Raw genomic sequence first — 23,734 nt, 5'->3', positions numbered from 1 at the left:
CGTTTACTCAGCAGGCATTTCTGCAACTAGGCGTTCCCATCTTCTGCCCACTGTCAAAACTCCACAGAGTTTGGACCAAGCAGGGAAGGAAGCGATCAATTTGTTTTTTGATTATAAATCGGAAACAAACATGGTACTTGCGATTAAGATTCCATAAAATAGATAGAATAGGGCAAAAAAATGTTATCAAAACGCCTTTTTTGAGAGCACATCAGAAGTATTTTCTCATGGTGCAGCAATAGTTTTGATAATAACCCAAAGTTGCCAAAAAAATATCAAAACAACACACCTCATGATTATTTTCTCTGGGGGCCAGCAAAAGTTTTGATAGGATCATAAAGTTACCATAAAGTAAAGATCGCCTTAACTATGCCTAGTCCAGTAAAATATAAGTGCCTAGTGATTCAATGGAGTTCTCTAAGTAAGAGACAATGTAAACTGAAAAGTTAGTAATGATGGTTAAGCTCATCGAGATCAATCCGTGTCGAAAATCTTTTTTTGTGCTCTTTAAATATTTTTTTAATTAAATCATCAAAATTATTACATATTACTTTTATTTATTTTAGATTTGATATTTTAAAAATATCCTTCCATCGAAAACAAGTTCCGTTATGCGGAAGATGTTCCACAATTCATCTATACCCCTTCATCTTTGGTAAAAAGAGTATATTTGTTTTAAAAAAGATAAACCAGGATTTAAAAGTGATGTTATCTCAATTGCTGGGCGGGCACCGAAAAACATTCAAAAAAGCTGCGGATCATTAGAAGCAAACACATTAAGTGATCAAATGGCCACAAGCTTACATTAAACAATCTGAAATTTAAGTAATTAAAATGATAAAAACATTCATCTGGGTACTTTGCTGTACAGCACTGTCAAAGGCAGCAAACTGGAATCCAGATCTAGACGTAGAAGAGTAGCAGCTCCTGCCAATGGTAATCAATACTATCCATCCGCCTCAGAAGAGGCATGGCGCATTCTAAGTCAGTCGAAAGGAAGGTCTTCATCAGACCTCGCAATGCAGTCGTGGGAGGCGTCAACAAGTGCGAGATAGATCAGTGCGAAATGTTTGTTGGGTATGGCGGAGAGCCGGATGAGCAGGGCCAAACAACACTGGATGCTATGGTCATGGATGGAGCCACAATGAATGTAGGCGCTGTAGCTGGTCTAAACGACATTAATGATGCTGTATTGGCGGCCAGATTTGTGCTGGAGCGCACATCGCACACTTTCCTGGTGGGAAAATGGGCTTCAGATTTTGCCGAGCAAATAGGGCTTAAACGTTACTCCACATTGGCGACGCCCAATACGACAGCCGAATGGCAGCAGTGGAAGGAAAACAATTGCCAGCGTAATTTCTGGCAAGGTGTAACTCCGGATCCGAAGCTCTCGTGCGGTCCCTACAAGCCGCTCACACACGTACATGAGGAACGCAACCGAACTGAATACAATATTGGGCCGGATAATCACGATACCATAGGAATGGTAGCCATAGATGTAGACCACCAAATGCATACAGCTACATCCACCAATGGTTTAAAGTACAAGATACACGGCCGTGTAGGTGACTCACCCATAGCTGGAGCAGGCAGCTATGCGGACAACGAAGCTGGTGCCGCTCTATCAACTGGCGATGGCGATATTATGATGCGTTTTCTGCCCTCGCTGCGGGCCGTAGACGCCATGCGGGAGGGCAAGTCCCCGGCACAGGCAATCGAGCAGGTCTTTCAACGTATATTAAAGCATTACCCAAACTTTTTTGGTGCTCTAATTACTGTTGATCGGTTGGGGCATTATGCGGGTATCTGTCACGGTGTTAAAACGTTTCCCTTCATTGTCAGCAGCCCGAAGAGAGCAATGCGACTGGAGATTGAGATTGAGAGATTGAGATTGAGGTGCCATTGTAGAAAGAAACGTAATTGCTCGTTAATACTTGTTTCATTTTTTCTATTTTTGTATGTTTTGAATTGAAATACGTTATGTAGTAAACACGTTCAGTCTGCATGATGATTCACTGAGAACATAGAAGTGTTAGAAAACTATCAAATAATTAGTAAATATTTACAAAAACATTTTATGTACATTTGAAATACCTATTGTATCAGATATAATTAATAAACAGTAATATATATTCTTTGTGCCTCAGAGCTTTGTGAACTGAGGTCCCACCAAAAAGACGCCATCACCATTGACTAGTGCCAAGACCGTATTTTGCGACGCTGGCAGCTCCAGAGTTTGCAAGAACTGAGCAGCAGGCAGCGTGCTATCACTGAGGATCTGTTGAAAGCCTGCCACGCCCTGGTGCTGATAAATGCGCAGGGTTTGCGTGGCAGTGGCATTGGACAAGCAAAGCAGCAGATCTTTGGATTTGTGCAGATGTACAAAAAGCAGGCGACGCTGCTGCGGCGACTCGTCCAATTCAAATATATGCTCCAGATGGTAATCCAAGGCGTTGCTGTTGTCGGCACTATACAGTATGGAAGATAATTATTAGTTTAGTTAACGTAGCTTGACGCAATGTTTAAAACAGCTGGATTAGTTATCTGAACACAAGTTGATACTAAAAAAAGTTGCGAATAGCAGCTAAATAGCCAAATCAAGCTTGAACACAGCTAAATTGGCAGCACTGCAATGAAGTAGCACTTACCTGTATATGTGGATGGCGGCTGCTGGGGATGCAGTCAAGACGGCCAAGTAATCATTGTTCTCATGACGCGCCAGCGCCATTTGCTCAGCCTGCATTATTTGCAGACGCTGCTGCAACTTACTGCTGCCATCCACTGCCCACTGCCAGAACTCCACGGAGTTGTCAACGAGCAGGGCCAGAGGAGAACCAATATTATCAGTAGCGGGCAGCAGCTGTTTTACGCGTCCAGTTGGTATCACGGCCTGGCGCCAGATTGTACTATTGATGCTCCTATTGGCGCGGCAGTAGATGACGAGTTCTTCCAGTTCTTTTTGTAGCGCCAGACAGTCTAAAAACATTAGACGTAAGGGGCTACGGAACGAAGCGTCGGCACTAATCGGTGCAAAAACTGTGTTGTTCTGCTCAGCTAATTTCTCATGGGGTTGCAACATTTTTGTTAGGCCTGCAAACAAAAGAAACAAAGAGAAAACATAAATGAAAAACTGCAAGCTGTATGTGCTATAGAAGTATACCCTATAAACTATGCTATATATGTACATGCATTTCCATTCTATATGTTTTCCTGAATACCTGTACAGACAACATTTGATTATTCGTTATATTTATTGAAAAATAAATGAAATAAAATCTGGAGCATTCGCTTTAAATTCAGTAACTTAATTTAACTACTTAAAATTGTCGCTACTTTTTTTGGTGCATAGATGTCAAAGTACTTATTTCTTTTCAAGCACAGCAAGTTTTCTCTAAACCGAATATACCCAGCTCAATGTATAGCGACAGGGCATAAGCACATCCAAGATAAGCCAAAACAAAAGTGAGGTTATGCTTTGCATTGGGCGGCTCCTACGCTACGTTTAAAAGCACGGGTACATCGACTGCAGCTGCATTCAGTGAGGAACCGTCAGAGAAGTTGACAACAAATAAATACACATTGAGAATGCTAAAAATATGCTTTTGGCTGATTTGCTGTGCCGCGGTGTCCATGGCCGTCGTACCCTCCGGTTGGAGCTACAAGAAAAGCTCAACCACAGTCACGACCAGCACCAGCGCCAAGACGACTTCCTCTCGAGGCTTTAGCACAAAGCCGTCGTTCTCCACAGTTGCTGCGACTAAGCAAATGAAGTCTGTAGTCACGACACAATCAAGCGGATCGGAGTCACTGTTACCAATGGTGATCAATACATGGAACTTCACAGACGCAAATGCGCTGGCCTGGCGCATACTCAAGCAGTCGGAGGGCGGTCTGAGGCAGACACGAAACGCCGTCGTGGAGGGCTGCACCAAGTGCGAGCAGATGCAATGCGATGGCACCGTCGGCTATGGCGGTTCGCCGGATGAGCTGGGCGATACTACATTGGACGCTATGGTTATGGATGGTTCTAACATGGATGTGGGCGCAGTGGCTGGTTTAATGGGCATTAAGGAAGCCATACGTGTGGCCAGGTTTGTGCTAGAGCGCACATCGCACACTATGCTCGTGGGACAAGGTGCCACAAATTTCGCTGTGGCTATGGGATTCCGCACTGACTCACTGGTGACGCCCGAGTCGAGAGCTATGTGGCAGCAGTGGAAGGCTGAGAATTGCCAGCCAAATTTCTGGCATAACGTAAATCCCGATCCTAAGCTTTCGTGTGGCCCCTACGTCCCCAAGGCAACGCCCCTAACGCGCTGGAAGGAGGATCGCGCTCGCACTGAGTACAAAATGGGGCAGCAGAATCACGATACCATCGGCATGGTTGCAATTGATATGGAGCACCATATACATACAGGTACCTCTACCAATGGGGCACGAAACAAGATACCCGGCCGCGTTGGCGACTCACCCATTGCCGGCGCCGGCAGTTATGCGGATGACGAAGTTGGTGCCGCCGTAGCCACTGGCGATGGGGACATTATGATGCGTTTTCTGCCCTCGCTTCTGGCCGTGGAGGCCATGCGGGCGGGCAAGAAACCAGAGGAGGCTGTTGATTTGGCTATAAAACGTATTATAAATTATCATAAGGACTTTTCTGGCGCTGTCATCGCTGTAAATCGTCAGGGAAATTATGCAGCTGCCTGTTACGGCATGCTGGAGTTTCCATTTGTTGTCAGCAGCCCGGTGCAAGCTGCGCTCGTGAAGACGGTTAAATGTTTGCCGGCTGAGACAGTTGTAAATGTGGTAAGATTGTAAGTTTAGGTTTATATTTGCGTAAAAACAATAAATATAATAAGAAGCAATTTTTATTCATTTCCTTTTGAACTGTTTTGTTAGTTTAGTAGTGCTGTAAAACGATGCAAAGTTTTTGCATTTGCTTTTGAATATATTTGATAAGCAAACACGTTCAGTCTGCATGATATGTATCTGTTTACTCTGCCAGGCATATCGGTAGCCAACACAGCTAATGAAATAAGTTTTTAAGTTATTTGAATAAGTTATATACGTTTTAAGTTAAGTTAAGTAAATAAATAATATAATATCATGTTGATTTATATATGGTTCAAGCAATGTTATTCGCTTTGAGTATACTGTGGTGAGCCATCTTGTCTGACCGTGTATATACCATCGAATTATTTTTCCGCCAAATCAGCGTCGCAGCAGACGCCGCATACGTGAAAAAGCGAAGTTGCAAAACGAAGCAGAAACAGCGCAAACGCTAGAAAAGAGCGGCAGGGCCAAAAATTAAGTGAAAAAGTGGTCATAAAAACGCCGTCAAAATTATTAAAAACGCTCAAAACGCAGGCCGAAAGTCCCTGACTAAAATGGCTATCCAGCTGGACAAGATTCTGGCGGATATTTCCAAGGAAAAGGCTCTGCACCCAAACAACGCCAGTGCCACCAAACAGGAGCAGGATGACGCCTGGGCGCGCATTGGTCGCCTCAACAAGCTGACTGTGCACGAGTCTCGCTCCATTTTCATAGTGCTGCAAAAAAAATACGAGCAGGAGAAATTGAAAGGTAACTCCGGCTGGAAATTGTTTGGGCTCATGCAAAAAATTCACCAGGAGCCCAAGACGGTGGTCAAAACGGAAGAGTGAGTACATAAAGTAATTGCTTAAATATTTATGTATTAACCATTTCTTTTCCGTTGCCTGCAAAGTGAGCAATTGCCAATGGAGGAAGTGGAGGAGTATGAAATGCTAGAAGTGCAGGAGCAGGAAGAAGATGATGACGATAGCTCTGCCACTACGACTCGGCCACAATATGGCCAGCCAACCAATTCCACAGGTTCAGCCAGCTCGGATGGCGACAGTCCCACAAAATCGAATAGTACTGGTGGCGGCACACCCGAAAAAGAGGATAAACCATACGCTAAACCCAATGTGGATACGCCACGTCCAGCATTCGAGGAGAAGAAGCTGCTAAATACCATGGCCAACAACAATCCGCAACGCTCACAGACTAACTCACAGGCCAATGCTGTCTCCGTGGCGGCAGCGGCACTTCAAAAGAAAGGTATTACCTTGAAAAAGACACCGAGCAGCGCCGCAGCTGGACACAAATCAACGGCAGCGGCAACGGCACAACAACAACAATCGAACAGCAATAAGGCTACGGCCTCCGTACGCACCACAATCCAACTTCCCGATTCGATGAAGCGCAAGTTGTCTGATGAGTGCGCCAGTTCGGCATCGCAAAAGAAACTCCAGAAAACACAGACTAGCCCCAAGGGCAGCCACGCAGCAGCTGCTGCTGCTGCTGCTGCTGCTGCTGCTGCTGCTGCTGAACCTTCAACTCCAACTTCTGCCCCAACCAATGTGGTGCACACGACCACTGCTCAGTTGCTGCAGGTAAAGAAAGAGCGTGAAAGCAATCAATCACCACCGCCGGGCATTAACATCATAACCATACCTGCCGCCTCACAGCAGCTCAACGGCAATCTCGGTGGTGGCGGCGGTGCCAACTCTTCGACAGGGGCTACAATGGCCTCCACATCGGTGGCCAGCACCAATGGTTATTCTCCGCACCTCGAAGAGCTGGACTTTAAGAACGAAATCATATTTGATTCGAGCAAAGTGAATGCCGGCTCCCATAACACAGCAGAAATAATTAATTTGGGCAACTTTGATAACTCGCTGCCGCCGACATTCTTCAAAAATCTATGCAATTCAACGCGCCATGAGGCACTCGGTCTCTATGTGGCCAATGTGATGAATCGAATCTCACAACGCGCCGCTGCCAAACTGGAACTGGGCATACTACGTGCCATTGTGGACGTGCAAAGCGATGAACTGGAGCAGTAACAATTTGATCAAGATTGACGGAAAAACAGAAGAAAACCCCTTTTAGAGATAGTCAAGTAGAGAGCCGTTTAATTAACGATATTATTTAAAGTTCTTTCACGACAGCCTGTTTACACTTGGCGGAAAAAATATATATATTCAAAAAATATATATATATAATATTTTAGCAGATTTGAAAATATTTAGCTATGCCCATTTTCAACTAGGATTAGTTTTAACATTTATTTAATTATTTCGCCAGCTATTTGACACGTGTAAACTGAACAAGCAGCTTTAGGATTGCTAACTTTTACTCTATAATTGGCGCACAAGCATCAGCTATTGGCAACAATAAGACCTAAGCAACAATAGTTAAGTGTAAAAAGCGTGTGTTTTTCTAAGAACTTGTGTAAGCTACGCATTTTAATTATAAATTGCTACGTTTATGCAAAGAGCCCAGATCTTATTTATTTTATATTTATATAAATATAAATATATAAATTAAAGTGATTTTATAAGCTGTATTTTCAGGATTATTAGGCGCTTTGCTTAAACGTAAACATTCTCAGCCATCTACCCCTTCCACTCACGAAATTCATTCATAGACTTTAGTAAATAAGTTCGTAAACCATTTCATTAAATTATATGATAAATAAAGACGCATTATAGCTCACTTACTTGCATTGTGTTTGAATTGCCGCTCCTGGTCTTGCCAGGCATAGACTTCTATTTGCAAGGCTTCTTTGTTTTTGCCATGCCAAATGGCTAGGACATCCGTATTTGAGGTTTGCTCGTGCATCATCTCCAACTGGCTAGCATTTAGTGGCAACTGCTGTAGCAGCGCAAAGCTCTCTAGCACATAAGCGGGCGCTGTTGCGGGGGAATCATGAGTAACTGGTTTCATTGAAATAAATGTGGATGTCTCACCCGCTAGACGGTGCTGCACTGCAGCCACATGGGCATTCAGCTGCTGCCAATTCTCTACAGCATTGGCCTCGCGTTTCCACTTGTAGCCTTCGAGTGGCACTTCACCCAGCTCATAGTTGGCCACGCTTAGCGGCTGCGTGAAGATCAAGTGACTGGCCACATGCAGATTTGGACGATTGTGCGCCTTATTTGCCAATAGCTCGTTCACAGCCAGTCCATTAATACGATCCACCCAAAGCTCCTCAATGTTGCTGCTCAGTATGCGCCGTTGGTCCGGCAGCGCATTCTCCACCAGCAGCGAGCCAGCGCTATGCTGCTCCCCATCGCATAGCAGCAGCTGATCTGCTTGCCAGTGGATGCCATTAACTGGACCCTTAACGCGCAGATCATTGTAGAGATTCAAGGTTTCCAGTATTGTTGTGCCGGCAATGCTGTGATTACCATAAATGTACACCGTGTCGTTGATCCACTGTGCCACAGGCACATTTGCTACTGTGCTAGTGGGCGTTGCAAAGAGTCTTTTTATGGTGGCGCTGGCAGCTCTTTTAGTTGCGCCTAACAAGGTAACGCCCTGGGTATCGTTGCGCAGAACGTCATCAACTAGATTTAATTGATTTATGAGCACATTATTTAAATCGCCCGATACAAGAGCCTCCGATAAGCTCCATTGGCCTGTGATGATGTGTGGTCCAGCAGTTTTTAATGTGTTTGCCACGAAATCGTCAAAATTTAGCGAGACATTGCTGTTAAAAGTGTTTCAAAAATTTCGAATTTAAGTAGTTGCGAATACCATGATTAAAGTATTTGAGCTTATGAATATAACACATATTTAGGCAAATGTTCAACATTTAAAAATAACCGCGTCTTAAAATATACGGTTACTCTGAGTATAAGCAAAGCGATTGTTTCGATAGTTCGATATTTTTTTAAGTGCCATCATTTGTTTGGCAGCCCTGGTCCTGTCACTTTATTGTTTTTCTTCTCGTGAAGTGTCGAAACTTTGAATATTGTGCCTGCCCGTAGAAAGTGCATTTAATTTAACTTTAACAAATCCACAAAACTTAAGGTAAAGTCTACATTAAGCCCCAATTCGACACAGTGCTTGTACTCAGCGCCAATTGCAACGTGTACAGAAATTTCACCTGCATACAGTAGCGCGCACAGCTGATTTTACGTTGTGTGTGTGTGACAGTTTTAGGTGGGGGCGAGGTGGGGAACGCTGTCTACGTATATCGGTTTGTGTGTGTGTGTGTATGCAGTGCATGTCAAACTGCTTTTAGCGCGTAAACAAATGCAATGAAACATGATACCAATTACAGTCAAAGTCTTTGCAAACCACTTACCCTATGCCCTCAACAAGTGCGCCATCTTTAACACGTAGCTGTACTTGCCTCGCGGCCAGCGTCTGTGCAAAAGTGACGTCATGGTTGAAATTAAACGCCACATTAAGAAGATGACTGCGCGTACGGCTAAAATAGTTGCGACCGACATGCTCCACATCCAAGCCATTTAGTGTGCCCTGCAATGCAAATGTTTCACAACTGTTTTCCAACGCAATAATTCCGCTAAGCTCACCTCAAACTCGACCAATCCCTTAAAGCTGGCGTTTGCCAGTTGCACAGCTTTCAGCTCAACCATCTCATTGTCCAGCCACAGATCATTGAGCAGCTGCTGCAGCTTATGTCCGTTTAGCTTCTCATACTTGGGCGCCATCTCAAACTGTGCTTGCTCCACGTGCAGCATGTCATATCCACCGCTCAGGTAATGCGTCAGTGCGTCCAGCTGAACGCCATTCAGGCTGCTCACATTGCACTGCTGGGCAGACGCCAGCAGCTGACCATTGATCTTGAGCGGCGCTTGCAGCATGCCGCCGCCTTGCGCATACAGCATATCCTCCGGCACACGCAGTCCGTTTACACGACCCACGCTCAGTGGTTGTTGCAACACAATGGGATTAACTGGGAAGAGTTTTACGATACGTTAGTGGTACTTGTACATATCTGAACAAGTCTTGGTACTTACCAAATTTAACCGCTTGCAAGTGTTCCGTAGCATTCAACCTGTAGCTGCCTTTGACCAGCTGCTCCAGCGTAAAGTTGTTTAGGCGACCGTGGAGCAGTACATCCTTGTCGCTTGAGACAGCCGCCAGGGTTTGTGGTGCTGTAAACTGCTGCGGCTTCCCGCTGCTCTCCAGCCAGCAGTTTCCCAATCTGTGAGCTTCGATGCCGTTCAGAGTGTCGCCAAAGCTGAGGCCACTTATGTTGACCGCATGTCTAAAGGTGAAGTCGCCCACGTATTTAATATTGCCCGCTAATTGCTGCAGCTGTTGCTCCACCTGGGCTACGCTCGCGTTGTTTATGTGCCCCTTGAGCCATACGTTCCTCGCGTGGATGGTGCCATTGAAGTGCTCCGGCAGTTGCCAGCTGTGCGGTCGCTGTGCGCCCTGCTGAAAGAGCTCATCCAAAGTGTGGCCAAAAATAGTGCCATGCATGTGCAGCTGGTCCACGCCTAGCTCCTCGGCCTGAAGGTATTCCACGTACAAGCTGTTGTTGGACCGCTGCTCGCCGCTGTGTCGCATATATTCCAACAATTCCAGACCATTTAGCAGCAGTGTGTTGGCATACAGTTGCGGCGCCTCCAGACCGGCCAGCTGCATGGGAAATTTGAAGCTTTGATTGCTACTTTTGAGCAGCAGCAGCTGCGGCAGCTGCTCCACGTTGATGCCATTCAGTATGTTGACTTCGCCGAAGCCATCGCGTATGGTTAGACTTTGGGGTAGAACTTTTACGCCCTCAATCACCTGTACCTGCTCGACATTCAGCTGCACCAGTTCCTGCATATCCTGCGCATTGATGAAGCTCAGCTGGGTGTCGTTGGCGCTTAGCGGTTGCTCAAAGCGCAAATTCACATTCTCTAAAGATTGATCCACACGTAGCGCCTGCTGCAAGATCACGGCTGCTGATCTCTGCGTGACTGCATCACGCACATCCTGCACTTGTAGCAGCTCACCAATGGTCACGTCTCCGTCGATCACATAGTCGCCCTGCAGTTGCAGCGCCTCGTGCGTCACCTTCATGGGCGACATGGCGAGCAGCTCGGTGCCCAGCAATTGACCCTGTTAGGGAATATACAAAACGCCAAGTTATAAAATATATAATACAGTGCATTTTTATAAAAATAAATCATATGTCTAAGGATTTGGGATGTAACTTTCACTTTCCTTTATTAAATTACCCAAATAACGTGAATTTCCTCTTTATGAATGCGTCATTCTGTGCGAATTCCTCACGCATCCATTCAACAGCATTCATGGAATAACAACAGGGCATTGATTTTCAATTTAAATTCCCTTTTTATGAACGCGTCATATAAACGTAACCTTAAACATTAATGATTAAAAGGAGGTCAACTTCCATGTAAATTTTCTCCCAATGAGGAAACGACTAATTTCCCATTAATGTTGTATTATACTATATAATTCCATTATTTCCCATTTTGAATGAATGAAACAATTAAAAGTGGCACAAATATTTGGCAGTGAAAGGAAATTATGTTTTTACCGACTTTTATATGTAATTATAACAAGACTTTCGCACTCACCGCAATCGTAATAGGCTCCAGCACTCGTATATTCTGAAAACGTTTGACACCCTCGATCACCTGGGTGTGATTCGCCTGGTGAAGCAGCACATCGAAGCGCTGGCGATCCACGTGTATTTGATTGAGACGCTGATTAATGAGCAGCCGGTTCACCTCGATGGGCTGTGCGAATTGCACATCCTGCTGCACTATGTAGTCGCCACCATCGATGGAGACAAGCTGACCCAGCGGCCGGTCGTTAATCTCATTGCTGTTGACCCGCACCGCCTCGGCTTTTAGGTTGCTTATGTCCACGGGCGCTTTCACGAATTGCACCTCACTGCCCCGCCGTTTGAGTGTTTGCCCGAGCAGCTGTGTCCAGTTGTGGCCATTCAGTTTGCCTGCTAGCTGCAGCTCCTGCACGCTCAGCCGCTCCAATTCGGGCACAAGCTGATCCGTGGCTGCCTCCCTGTACTCCTCGCTCACATACACTTTGCTGGCATTGACCGACTCGTAGATGGGCTTATGACTGTTCACTCCATTAATGTGCTCCGCCTGCAGCCGCTCATGCACTACCAAAGTGCTCACTGTAATCTCATCGAATTCGTGCTGCTCTGTTGGCTGCTCCAAGGCATCCCGCTTGACAGGATGATGCTGAGCCTGAGCTGCATCCTGTTCGATCACATCCAGAGCACGTTTCGCATAGCGCAGAGCATCCCAATAGTTTGTGGTTAGCTTCTGTTGCGCATCGACTAGCTATAGAGAGGGGTAAGATGGATTGAAACTAAAATTAGCTTCCAATAGTTATTATAAATCGGAAATTAAATTTCAACACTTAATTTATGAAAAGATTTCATGTATATCTTGTCTCGTAACGTAATCTATTTATTTTATATATTTTTTTTAGACCTTTTTTAAGTATATACATATACATACACAAAAAGCTATTGGACATATATTTATAATAAGTATAATAATAATATAGCTTATATTATTTGCTACTCACCGACTTGGTATTCACACGCTTGATATTCATTCTTTGTTGTTCCCGTTTTTTGAGTTTTTGCTGGGGGATAAAACTTGATCAATTTGGCTTCTGAATCGATGCAATCTCCAACTCACCTGCAGACCCAGCAATAAATGCTCAACATTCACTTGCTCCAATCTTTTTGTCTGCTCGCGTGCCCATTCTATAATTTCCTGACGCAGAACATTCGCATGTTCGTCCTGTTTGTAGAGCGGCTGGAATATGTTTGTCTCATTGGCGGCCATATTCTCATTGGCAATGACTGTTAAGAGAAGGGGGCTAAGTAATAAATCTATTCTAATAATCGATTCTGCAATAGCTCACTCAGATAGCTTTGTTCGTTTTCTTCGTAGCTGCGCATGCGTGCCACGCCCCTGCTGAAAGCGCCTTCGGTGAACTGCACTGTTGATTCCTCGAATTTCCAATCGTTGAGGTTGTAGATTTTTACATCCTGCTTGTTGCAGGCCACAAAGAGCAGAAACTTTTCCGCAACCGCATGCTGCAAGTGAATGGAAACGCGTGATTTAATTTCACGTGGTCAATTTTAAGGTGGCTTATGCCGTTATTTAATTGCAAACATTTATTTTGACCTTGCTTTTAAATGGGAAAATGGATCGATAATATATATATACATATATATTTATTTCTTTTTGGATTTATATGCAATAAACCGTTTTGCTTGCAAAACAGCATACTTGGCCTAGGCATAGTCGGACTGTAACAGTTTGACAGCCATTGTGTATTGTACTCACCGTCACGGGCAAAAAACGTTCCAGTGCATAGAAACTTAAACGTTGATAGGGCACAAACTGTCCATTATCATAGACATAGATCACCGTATCCGCCTCGCCATCGCCATCGCCGCCACTGGCTCTGCCACTACCGCCCCCTCCCGCGGCCACCGTATTGCCCAATATGAGAAAGTGTCGATGACTCACTTCATTCACCGGCAGACTAAAATACTTGACATCGACGGCACCGTTGCTGCGCAGTCTTTGGAACAGCTGAAAGCGACGCGCTGTCGCATCGTATTTGTAGATTTCGGAATGGGTGGAGGTGCGTTCATCGGCGCTCGCATAATTGGCCACCGCCACATAGTCGGCATAGTCAATGCCAAAGGCCTCCAGCCGGCGGGCGTTGCTGCAGGGTATGGCGCCGAGGCGCTGAAATGTGCCGCTCGTCCACTTGAAGTAGGGACAACGTTGGTTTTCCGTGTTGGCGCCGCCATCGTAGGCCTGCAGCAGCGTCAGCTCCTGGCTGCTAATCCTCAAATACATTCCCCGCAATCGCAAACCTGCAAAATATTGCACCGTGCGCAGACCGCGCTCCGGCGACAGCTCATAGATGGGCGAACCGTCACGCGCCTGCAGCACGGGCTCGGTGTGATTATAGCTGAGCGCCACATAGCCCAGACCTGCATATGCCAGGCAGTCTAGTGCCACGGCCTTGGGCGCCGGCTGCTGCAGCAAAAGCGCATAGTCCTGCTCAGCCGCACGCCACACGAAGACGGCAAAATGACGCACACCCGCCGCATCCTTGTGCAGAGTTGTCGCATACTTCACTGTGGGCAACTGCAGCATACAGATGTCCAGTGGAAAGGGCACGGGTACTGAAGCCACACGTTCTAGGCCATTAAAACTGTAGGCAGCTGAGTTGGGTGATAAAGATATTGGGTATATAATACACTGGATCCGCTCTTGGAATAGTTGTTTTTATAAATATCTGGATTTAAAAATGACTGTAATTAAAATCCTTCCATCAAAGCCCTGTTGAAGTTGGAAAATATATATTTTCTACTCAGAACCCATCGAAAATGGCTAAAAAGGGTGGGATGCTTGTGTGCAGATATATATAACATGCAGTAGGAAGGATCTCCGAACGCCATATACCAAGCATATACTCTTGACCAGGCCAACGAGCTCCAAATGTACATAAGCTTCAAACTCTATCCTTTTTTCGTATTATCGACAAAAATCGAATCTACGATTTAGTTTCTTAAGCATTGCATAACAATTTTAAGAGCTAGATACTTAAAACTTTGCATGCAGGTTCTCGTAAATAACATTTAGATTAAATATATTTTATTTGTGGATATCTTTGCCCAAAACTGGAAAAGATTTAAATTTAAAAATAATAATTGCGGTTTAGAAGTTGGGTGACACTAAAGCCCTGAAAATTTCACAAAGATCGGACAATAAGCACCGACGCAGACGCACCGCCTCTTTGTATAAAAGAAAGCTAGAAAGTTTGTGATTGCAGCTTGTTCAGGGTATCTCTTAGTCGTTAACTCCCGACACTTATTGGAGCACTTCTCTAGAAACCTTTCGTTAAGCTGGCAAAATATTTTTAAGAGTTTCATAAACTTGTACTTTGAAATAAGATCAAGAGAAGCGAGTATAAGCTCAAGCTTGTGATAATCATAGACTAGTTGAAAGTTTACAGCTATATATTATCGCAAGCTTTCTAGAAACCAATGGTAGATAGAAACCTAGTTGATACTATACAAGTATAATCTTGACTAATAATTATAAAAAATAAACTTTTTACGATCCACATTCGCTAAGAGCTTTTAGTTCCAACCTTTCTTAGAGCTCTATAAATTTTCAAGTAACTAGCTTTCCATTTTTAGACTTTAGGCTGTTAATGCGTCGCCCGAGACTAAACCAAACAACTCTCTCTCAATTTCCGCCAGCCATTGGCCATGGATCAGCAGGCCTATCGACGCTGCATTGGCCAGCAGCTGGAGGAGCTGGAGCTGCTCAGTTCCATTTACTGCGCTGCTGGTGAACTGCAGCTGCTCGACGCCGGCGTCGTGGCCGATTTCAATGAGTTTCTGCAAACGGAGTCACAGACGCCGCTGCGCTCCAATTTGGAGTACATCATCCGGCTCAGCTTGCCAGCCAAGGAGTGTGTGGATGTGCGCATTGAGCTGCCGCATTTGTATCCGCTGCTGGAGCTGGCCAGGATTAGCGTGCATACAACGCTGCTAGACAAGATCAAGGAGCAGCATCTAAAGCTGGAAATCGCTAACTATTTGGTTGACCAGCGTGAAGCCGAGGAGCCTTACATATATCAGCTGCTCAGCTGGCTCCAAGATCAGATCGAAACGCTGATATTGCGTCCGGCCAGCGAACTAGAGCGCGAGCCGGCAGAAGAGCAGCCCAGAACAGCACAGCTGGAGCGCCTTTGGATTTACTCGCATCACATCAAGTCGAGCATGAAGCGGCAGGAGTTGATACGCCAAGCACGTCAGCTGGAGCTGAGCGGCTTCAGCAGACCCGGCAAGCCGGGCATAATCTGCATCGAGGGCGAGCCGGAGCAGGTGCAGGAATACTGGCGAAGCATCAAAGCCCTGCGCTGGCAAAAGATCAGCCTGGTGCGAACCGAGACCTGCCGCAAGCGCCGCTTTGAGAACTTCACCGAGCAACTGTTCAATGCCGCCGATGGCGAGGAGGGCGTCATAAACATGGGCCAGTTCATCAAGTTCCTAGAGGACCATGGCACGGGCTATATGAAATCTGAGTTGTTTGGTTTAGCCTGAGCTTTTCTACGTCTTTTTTTAAATCGTCTGTAAATAAAATTTGATTGTTTCTTTTTTGTAATTCGTAAAACCTTTGTCGAAAAATTGCTGCATCTCGCGCTTGTGCAGGCGCTGCGACACCGCGTCCAAATCCGAGGCGATGCGGTAGCCAGGATAGCTCTCCTCAAAGCGCACCTCAAATGCATGGCCATGCCTCCAAAGTAGCCACAATAATATTAATACAAATACTAAACGACACATACTTAATTGAAACGAAGCTAAACACGTGCTGAAACAGCCCAGTCGTACGCTTAACTATAGATCTGAAGCTTTTAAAACGGTTTCTAAAGCTTCAGCTGCTGTTGAATGAGCGCAGGAACTCCATGAGAGCGAATGGGAAAGAGAATGTGTGAGAATCTTCTTGCGGATTTGATCAGGATCAGCTGTGCAGATGCGCTACAATGCTCCGGGTCCATAAGTTTTGAAATACCTGAGACTTTTTGAGCGCAAAATAAGTGAAAAAATTAAAAAAGTGTTGTAAATTGGTTTAGTTTCAAAATGAGTTTTCTTACAATAGAAAATATTAAAATTTTTCCGAAAAAATTAATGCACTTTAATTCAGTTATTTAGTCAGATAGCTTGTACAAATTAATATTCCACAAGGAAGATTGGTTGAGTTTTGAAAAAGTAATCAGAGTTTAAAGCCTAGGAAGTGTATTTACTTGGAATTCTTATGAAAATCGTTTGAATTATAACAATAAGAGATTATTATTGGGATTCGCCTGATTAGAAGACTTTATAACCGTATTGAAAAACTACGAATTGAGACTTTAAATAAACCCCTCGCCATTAAGCTGTGGCATTAGAGTCTCATTGATATTGGATGTTTCCTCCAGCTTTTTAGTTACCCTGGCCGCAGACTGTGATATCTCCTTGTCCGATCTCTGTCCGGCATTCGCTTGTGTAGATTTGTTATTTTGAATGAAATCACAATACAAACAATGATGAATACGATTTGCGTTTGCGGCTCTGCGCTTTTGCACACACGCGATTTGTGCATAGGCACGTCTGAAGTTCTCATTGTTGAAGCCATAGATGATGGGGTTGACGGCGGCATTGACAAATATGAGATATTGCGAAAAGTATGAAAAGTACTTCATGCCACAATCCACGCTCGACTCGCTGCTGTAATACTTTTCGCGCAGCACCACGAAAATGGTGAAGGGCAAACGCAGCAGCACGAAAACAATGACCACAATGAAAAGCGTTTTGGCCACGCTGCGCTTATAACTGACACTCAGTGGATTTTCGCGACTCAAGACGCGCTTCTCATAGCGATCCAGCTGGAAGTTGTTAAGTGGTTATATACGTCAAGCTATAGTAGTTTATTTTCCTAGTTCTTACCTTTATAAATATAGCCGTATAGCAGATGAGCATAATGCTCAGTGGCAACCAGACCAGTACCGTGATCAGCACATACCAGTACTTGGGCAGCACAGTCATATTCTCCTTGCAGTAGCGTTCCGTAAAGTTTCGCCAAATACGCACCCTGTACTGCCGATAAATGGCCAAGGGTAGAGCCAGCAACAGCCCCGCCAGCCATGTGCAAGCGATGACAATATTCGCACCGCACAGCGTCAGGCGCGTCTCCTGGGGCAGAACAATCGCTGTGAGACGATCATAGCTGACCACCGAGAGATTCAGTACGGCTGTGATCAGAAAGACAACCACTAGAAAGCCCTCCAGCTTGCAGCCCACACAGCCCAGTTGATAGTTCTGATAGAAGTCGTTGATCAGGAACAGAGCAGGGCAAATGAGCAGGGTTAGAAAGTCGGCCATTGCCATATTGGCTATTATTAAATTCGTTGGCGATCTCAGTGCACGATTCGTGGCTATCAGATAGATCAAGATGTAGTTTCCATATAAGCCAAAAATAATCAGTGGCAAAAACGAGATGATTTTCCACGCAATCTCCTCATTCGCTTTGTGCAGCCAAATGCGCTCCGCAGGAAAATCCCATTGACTAAAGTCAAACTGCTTGGATATAGTTTAGAGTATGGAGTAAATCAAATAATTCTTTTCATTTAGATATAAAATTCTCACCTGTATGCTATAATTATATGCAGTCATGTTGACACTTAACTAGTCGACGCCTGGAGCGCAACTGTGTTGGACAGCTGGCCTAACATGCAAATTTACATGACCATTTTTATAGATCCTGTCTAATTCACTTAACTGATAGATAAGGCTATTAACACTTGTCACTGATATCGCACACTAAAAGCTTATGAATTTGACGCTTTGCTGAGTGTCAACGTGGGTGATGTTTACCTTTAGTAATGTATGTACATACAACTCTTCAAGCTGTCCATCAGGCGATGCCTTTCTTTGCGCCTCTCAAACAAGCAGTAAATAGGATAGTTTTTCAATAAAAGTGCATACTATATAAGGAGATAGCTCGGAGTCTTACTTAAACGGGACACAATTTTATATATATGACACATATCACTAAAAAGTCAAACGAGATCGGGTTAGAGTACAAGCAAGACGAAAAATGTCGCACAAAATGAGAGTGAAAGTACAAGAGAGTAAACTATAGTGAGTCATAAAGTTTATTAGATTGCCAACTTAATTTGATAATATATCACATACTATGAAAGCATGAAAACCTGTAAGCCTTACTTTAACTCATGAGAAGCGCATAGAAGGGCGATATTTCAAAGGACGTTTTTTTTTTGTTAATTTTCAGCGTAGCTGGGGGAACTATCGAAAAAATATCACCAGTCATGTCACTCATTTTAGCCAAGCTTGAATGTGATTCTTATGCTTAATCAGTTGGCTAATGGATATCTATATACTGTACAATATGTCCTTGTGCATTGAACCCTCTGCATATGCATGAGTTCCTACCTTAAATACCCATTTTAGAGGGCATCTCTTTCGCTTTCAACCCCCAAAGAGCTTGTGCTTATTGAATGGCTTGAGTTCAGTTTGCTCTTGGCATTTAATTAAATTTAAAGTTAAGGCAATTTCGGGATTTTTTTTCCCATTCAATTTCAGTTCATGGTGTGAGCTAATCTAATCGATGTCCAATTTACGGAAGGAGCCTTCAATGCCGAACAGCGTGTCGGGACTCAGACGTTTGCCCGGTCGCAGCTGTTCGTTAACGCCGTAATCGTTCTCCTCCTTCAAGTAGTCGTTATAGCCGAGCATCTCCTGCTCCATCTGGGCAATGATATCAGCAATGCGTCCATTGTCGCCGCCGTACTCCTCTGGCAGATATTCGCGTGGTATTATCTCGAAAAGTTGCTCCAAGTTTTTGTGCACATAGAACTGTGAAAGAAATAAAAGTTAATAAAGTAGAAATAAATAAATACACCATTTAAAGAAAACAAATTAAATAAATATTCGCACAAATCGTTGGGATTTAAAATATTAAATAGTGTATAGAAAACTCGCAGCTTCATATAGAAACCACTTGTAAATAGATTTATTACATTTCCAGTAAATAGGGTTATCAAGAATATTTTTGAATATCTTCTGGTTGTCACCCTGAGTATATTTTTAAGTAATTATTTGTTTACGATTAAAGGAATAATATTTTATGACAGCTGTTCAGTCTAGTCGTAAAACTAATTTGTTGCCGATAAGCAAGCATTACGCATCTTAAATTGAATTGTGAATTCCCCAAACTTAGTACTCAAATTATATTGGGGTTATTTGAATATCAGTTCATGTAACATAAGGGCTAATCGAAAAGATTATTGATTTTCTATAATTGGAAAGCGATTGAAGAGCTTTTCAGCTTATCGAACAGTCTGGTCTGGAACAGCTGAGTAAACTCCGATAAGGGTTTGATAACAAATGCATTGGATTATCGTCTAGTGACTGAAATTGGAACCCGCCCGCCCGCGACTCACTCGATTTTGTAGCTTGGTGGGCATAATACTCTTGGCCAGGTTGAGCACAGCAACCGCTTCCTTGGGACAGTTGACCAAATGAACGCCCTTCATGCGCGTGGGCGCTGCCTTTTCCGCAAACACGCCCATTTTTTTGATGAGCGGGAAGTCCATTTGGCCCACAAAGCTGAGACTTATCTGGGACAAATCGAGAATCTCAATGTAGCCACTGATGATGCTATTGTCATCCTCGCGTATTTGGCGCTCCATTAGCAGCGTCTGATAGCGAAACAGGTCGAGCATTTTAAAGATCTTCGGATCGAATTTGGAGTAATCCGTTAGCGTGATGCGTGGTCCGGCGGGGCCAAAGGGTTTGGGTAGCCGCACATATGTGCTGGTGGCATAAAAAGAATGTTGCATGGATAATGTTAAGCTGGTCAGCAATATGTGACTCACCCCGTGCGACACAGCGCAATGTTGCGCTCATCCATTTGACGATTGCCGAATACTTCGGGCATCATGGTCTTTATGGTATAGAAATGATCCAGCTTGGACTTGGCCTTCTCCAGGCTGAATTTGCAGCCGCGCAGAAAGGCAACCAAAAACTGTGCATCCTGGCGGCATTTCAGATGCGGCTGCTTGGCCAGCCAATCCCGCAGAGCCTGCAGATCCGCAGGCAAACGTTCCGCCACCTCATTTAGCTCCGTCTCAGCAATGTGGGACAACTCGGCACTGAGTGGACGTACAAAGTCGGATATAACCAGCATCTAGACCAAAACTCGACCGTGTCTCGTGGCAACTGTGCGACAACTGAAACTGGCCCATTCTCCTCTGGGCTTTAATCAGTTAGCGCTAATCTTGCGCTTTTATGGGCCCATTCATTTGGCTATTTGATAATGCTCGCCGCTGTTTTGCTCTCGAGTGCTGCTGCACTCTGAATGCTCACTGTACAGGTCGCTGCTATCGATTAGATTGAGAAATATTTAAAAAAATCATGCTTGCTAATTGTTAATCGTCAAATATAAAATTGCAGCTGTTCGTGATAGCTTCTCGGGGCACCACGAAGTTGGAATCGCTGCTTGGGCGATGCAGCTGCAAAAGGCGCATAGCAAAGTTCGTTTCTGTTGATATCTGCCTGTTAATCGAACCACGCTACAGTTATATCTGCCTAAAGCCTTATCTTATCGCCAAACTGTCGCTGCACAGTGGCACCAAATCGCACCTTTAACATGCAAAATGTGCACATAGAAAACCTTTTAGTGAAACAACTGTTTTCTTTCTTTTTCTGAGTGCTATTTATCTATGTTATTTTAATAAATAATTATATTAAATAATTATTTAAATTCTAATTAAAAATAAACTGAAATAAGTGAAGTTAGATCCTATATGAAATTCGTAAAAATTGCATTAAAACACAAGCTTAAATGCTTGAAATTTGAGAGCAACTCTTGAAATATTTAAAAAAGCATCAACTGTCAATTTCAATGTAGGAATTTCACTTGAGTTAGGGAAGAATTATATAGAATTTTTTTTAATACAGCAATCTTTATATATTTTTATACTAAATCATTCTTCGGTAAGCTGTTGTTGTACCAATTTAAAGTCGGAAATATATCTTTCAGATTTTGTTGTTCAAAATACATAATACAAAGAACGAACATAGCCGCTAAAGTAAATTTTTTGTTTTGTTTTTGTATATGCTCTCTCAACAAACTCAATATTTTTTGAAGTGAAATTTTGATGATTTGACCCATTGTACATTGGCCAAGTCAATATCGCCTTGTAGCTTCTGCTAGTTTAGTGTACACTTGTTTGCCAAGTGCTGGCCACCTCGCAGCAGGCAACGAGTTTGCTATTAGTTGTGTTTGAACCTAGACGGAGCATACAAGTCTATCCAACACCTTTCTGGCCAGGAGTACAAATTGTCACAATTGCTTAAAGTATCGATAATCAAATTTGCAGTTATCTAAACACGATGGCCAAAATAAGACAGCTGGTGCCAGAGCTGGCGGAAGTGGCGCGCTCGGAGCTGAACGAGGACGAGGCGAACCGAGATGCGTTAATTGTGGCCCTGCGCACTTGGATCGATGAACAGAACTATCTGGTGGCGCGCACCGAAGACCAGTTTCTGGTCGCATTTCTGCGTTTCTGTCAATGGGATCTGGAGGAGGCCAAAAAGCGTGTGCTTTTCTTCTACAACTACAAGTCCAAGGAACGCAGCCTACTCAAGTGTCGTTCGGTAGATGACAAGGTCCTCGAGCTGGCCAGATCAGGGTAAGATTAGAGAGCGTAAAGAGTATGCATTAACAATAAATTTGCATTTGTGATTTGCTCATTTTGCAGTATATTTGCTACACTACCCAATCCCATTGGTCCAGGCGGTCCACGTATCCACTACACACGCATGGGGCACATAGAGACTTCCAAGCATAGCGTTTCCGACATTTTTCGCTTCCATGCCTTCCGCTCTGAAATTGAGATCAACACCGACGACAACTGGAATATTGCCGGCGTTGTGGAGCTTATTGATTTTACTAAAATACCTTACTCGCTGCTGCTGCAGTTCGATCCTAGCTTGTTCAAGCGCATGAATGCCTTCCTCGAGCATGGTTTGCCCACGAGCTTAGTGGCCACGCACATTGTGAACGCCTCGCGAGAAACACAGTTTGTGCTCACCATAATCCGCAATGTGATGAAACAGAAGGAACTGGTGCGTAGCAAAAAGATAATCCAAAAAGAAAATTTCGTTATTTTTCTTTCAAATATTTTGCTTTAGCTGCACATACATCCCAATTTGGAGTCGTTGTACAAGGCCATTGGCAAAGAGTATCTGCCGGCGGAGCTGGGCGGCAATAATGGCTCACTGAACGAGGCCATCACACGCTATGAGATGCAACTGAACAGCTTTACGAACTACTTCAAGGATGAGGAGCGTTTTGGTGTTGACGAGAAACTGCGAGCTGCCAGCGAGAAGGAGCAGCGCCCCACACTGGTCCCCGGGTCCGCCAATGAGGACGCCACCTTTCGCAAGCTGACCTTTGATTGAGGCTGTGACAACGATGGTGGCAGTTAGTTGTATATTCAGATGCACATACTATACACACCTCTCTATATTTATATATACATATATATATAAATATATACATACCCCATCCATATATGTACTACAGCGAACTTTGGACATAGCTGAACCTGATATTTTATAACAATTCATAGAAAGCAACATCGAAACCTAAAGCAAATTGAACAATGTTACAACAAAAACAAAGTGCACACTAAAAAAAGAAATAATGAAAAGAAAAAAACAACAAAACCGCCATCAAATGGCAAAAACCTCATGAATGTCGATTATAATTTATTGTCGGTCTTATCAACGCACATACCCCCATGTCTACGGTTAGTCGCCCCCAAAATCGTTCTCGCCACATTTTGCTTACAATGGACGTCTTCTACTTATATACTATGCTAAGTTCTTGTTGGCTTTTATTTTAATACATATACATATATAAATATCTAATTTTTCGATCATTTTTGCGTTAAGTGTCGTTTCTACTAATTTTTGATACTAGTTTACACATATACATATACCTATACATCCCTACATATATATATATATAGTACATACTACATATATAATTGACGGTGTATTGTAGCGACCCATGTTGAGTACGTTAATAAATTAAAGCGAATTTGTTTAAATGTCAAACGAAATACATTTGGAACGCAAAAAAGATACCATCCAACTGATATTTTCATTGATTCTTACCATGATAAATATTGTAATCGTTTGTAAAGTAATAACAAGCTGATAAGCGCCGATGACGTGTCGCACCTTGGCATTTATGTTGCGGAATTATCTATGCATTAGATAAAGGCTTACGCGAAGGCAAGGTTGCTGATAAAATGTTTAAAACTAAGCAACAAAATCCATTCA

The 23,734-nt window shown here is 43.8% G+C and overlaps 8 protein-coding genes across 8 annotated transcripts; 5 read left to right on the top strand and 3 right to left on the bottom strand.

Annotated features, from left to right (window-relative positions):
* Positions 1-845: 845 nt before the first annotated feature.
* LOC135428029 (putative N(4)-(beta-N-acetylglucosaminyl)-L-asparaginase GH22932) lies at positions 846-2,019 on the top strand (the record flags this gene model as incomplete). The annotated part of the gene is given in 3 exon segments (XM_064681819.1): positions 846-1,001; positions 1,004-1,916; positions 2,000-2,019. Coding segments are annotated over 3 exon segments (1,089 nt in total), but the record flags the coding sequence as incomplete, so codon positions are not given.
* clos (closca) lies at positions 1,932-16,195 on the bottom strand. The gene is made up of 13 exons (XM_064681709.1): positions 15,994-16,195; positions 13,134-14,029; positions 12,706-12,880; positions 12,477-12,643; positions 12,361-12,420; positions 11,376-12,110; positions 9,798-10,890; positions 9,351-9,733; positions 9,119-9,294; positions 7,776-8,518; positions 7,527-7,718; positions 2,649-3,090; positions 1,932-2,468 (listed from the first exon to the last, which is right to left on the bottom strand). The coding sequence occupies exons 1-13, from the start codon at positions 16,160-16,162 to the stop codon at positions 2,144-2,146; spliced, it is 5,556 nt and encodes a 1,851-aa protein (XP_064537779.1). The 5' UTR covers positions 16,163-16,195; the 3' UTR covers positions 1,932-2,143.
* Positions 3,349-4,865, top strand: LOC135427951 (putative N(4)-(beta-N-acetylglucosaminyl)-L-asparaginase GA14866). The gene has a single exon (XM_064681711.1). The coding sequence runs from the start codon at positions 3,586-3,588 to the stop codon at positions 4,816-4,818; it is 1,233 nt and encodes a 410-aa protein (XP_064537781.1). The 5' UTR covers positions 3,349-3,585; the 3' UTR covers positions 4,819-4,865.
* Map60 (Microtubule-associated protein 60) lies at positions 5,229-6,895 on the top strand. Its single transcript, XM_064681710.1, has 2 exons — positions 5,229-5,659; positions 5,726-6,895. The coding sequence occupies exons 1-2, from the start codon at positions 5,388-5,390 to the stop codon at positions 6,867-6,869; spliced, it is 1,416 nt and encodes a 471-aa protein (XP_064537780.1). The 5' UTR covers positions 5,229-5,387; the 3' UTR covers positions 6,870-6,895.
* On the top strand, positions 8,714-23,535 carry LOC135427953 (alpha-tocopherol transfer protein-like). The gene is made up of 4 exons (XM_064681716.1): positions 8,714-8,841; positions 21,763-22,074; positions 22,144-22,510; positions 22,577-23,535. The coding sequence occupies exons 2-4, from the start codon at positions 21,776-21,778 to the stop codon at positions 22,844-22,846; spliced, it is 936 nt and encodes a 311-aa protein (XP_064537786.1). The 5' UTR covers positions 8,714-8,841; positions 21,763-21,775; the 3' UTR covers positions 22,847-23,535.
* Positions 8,730-15,992, top strand: LOC135427954 (RWD domain-containing protein 2B). The gene is made up of 2 exons (XM_064681717.1): positions 8,730-8,841; positions 15,074-15,992. The coding sequence occupies exon 2, from the start codon at positions 15,083-15,085 to the stop codon at positions 15,920-15,922; it is 840 nt and encodes a 279-aa protein (XP_064537787.1). The 5' UTR covers positions 8,730-8,841; positions 15,074-15,082; the 3' UTR covers positions 15,923-15,992.
* On the bottom strand, positions 16,554-18,273 carry LOC135428174 (neuropeptide FF receptor 2). The gene is made up of 3 exons (XM_064682005.1): positions 18,005-18,273; positions 17,306-17,935; positions 16,554-17,244 (listed from the first exon to the last, which is right to left on the bottom strand). The coding sequence occupies exons 1-3, from the start codon at positions 18,029-18,031 to the stop codon at positions 16,732-16,734; spliced, it is 1,170 nt and encodes a 389-aa protein (XP_064538075.1). The 5' UTR covers positions 18,032-18,273; the 3' UTR covers positions 16,554-16,731.
* LOC135428175 (alpha-tocopherol transfer protein-like) lies at positions 18,882-20,761 on the bottom strand. Its single transcript, XM_064682006.1, has 3 exons — positions 20,257-20,761; positions 19,822-20,194; positions 18,882-19,234 (listed from the first exon to the last, which is right to left on the bottom strand). Exons 1-3 carry the CDS (start codon positions 20,565-20,567, stop codon positions 18,980-18,982), a joined length of 939 nt encoding a protein of 312 aa, XP_064538076.1. The 5' UTR covers positions 20,568-20,761; the 3' UTR covers positions 18,882-18,979.
* Positions 23,536-23,734: the final 199 nt, after the last annotated feature.

This window comes from Drosophila montana, unplaced genomic scaffold, assembly GCF_035044405.1.
Source record: "Drosophila montana isolate Dmon_TW-CO22-7 unplaced genomic scaffold, ASM3504440v1 contig_2438_1, whole genome shotgun sequence".
Classification (NCBI taxonomy): Eukaryota; Metazoa; Arthropoda; class Insecta; order Diptera; family Drosophilidae; genus Drosophila; species Drosophila montana.
The sequence above is the reverse complement of the archived record's forward strand: the minus strand, read 5'-3'. Positions and strand labels throughout refer to the sequence as shown.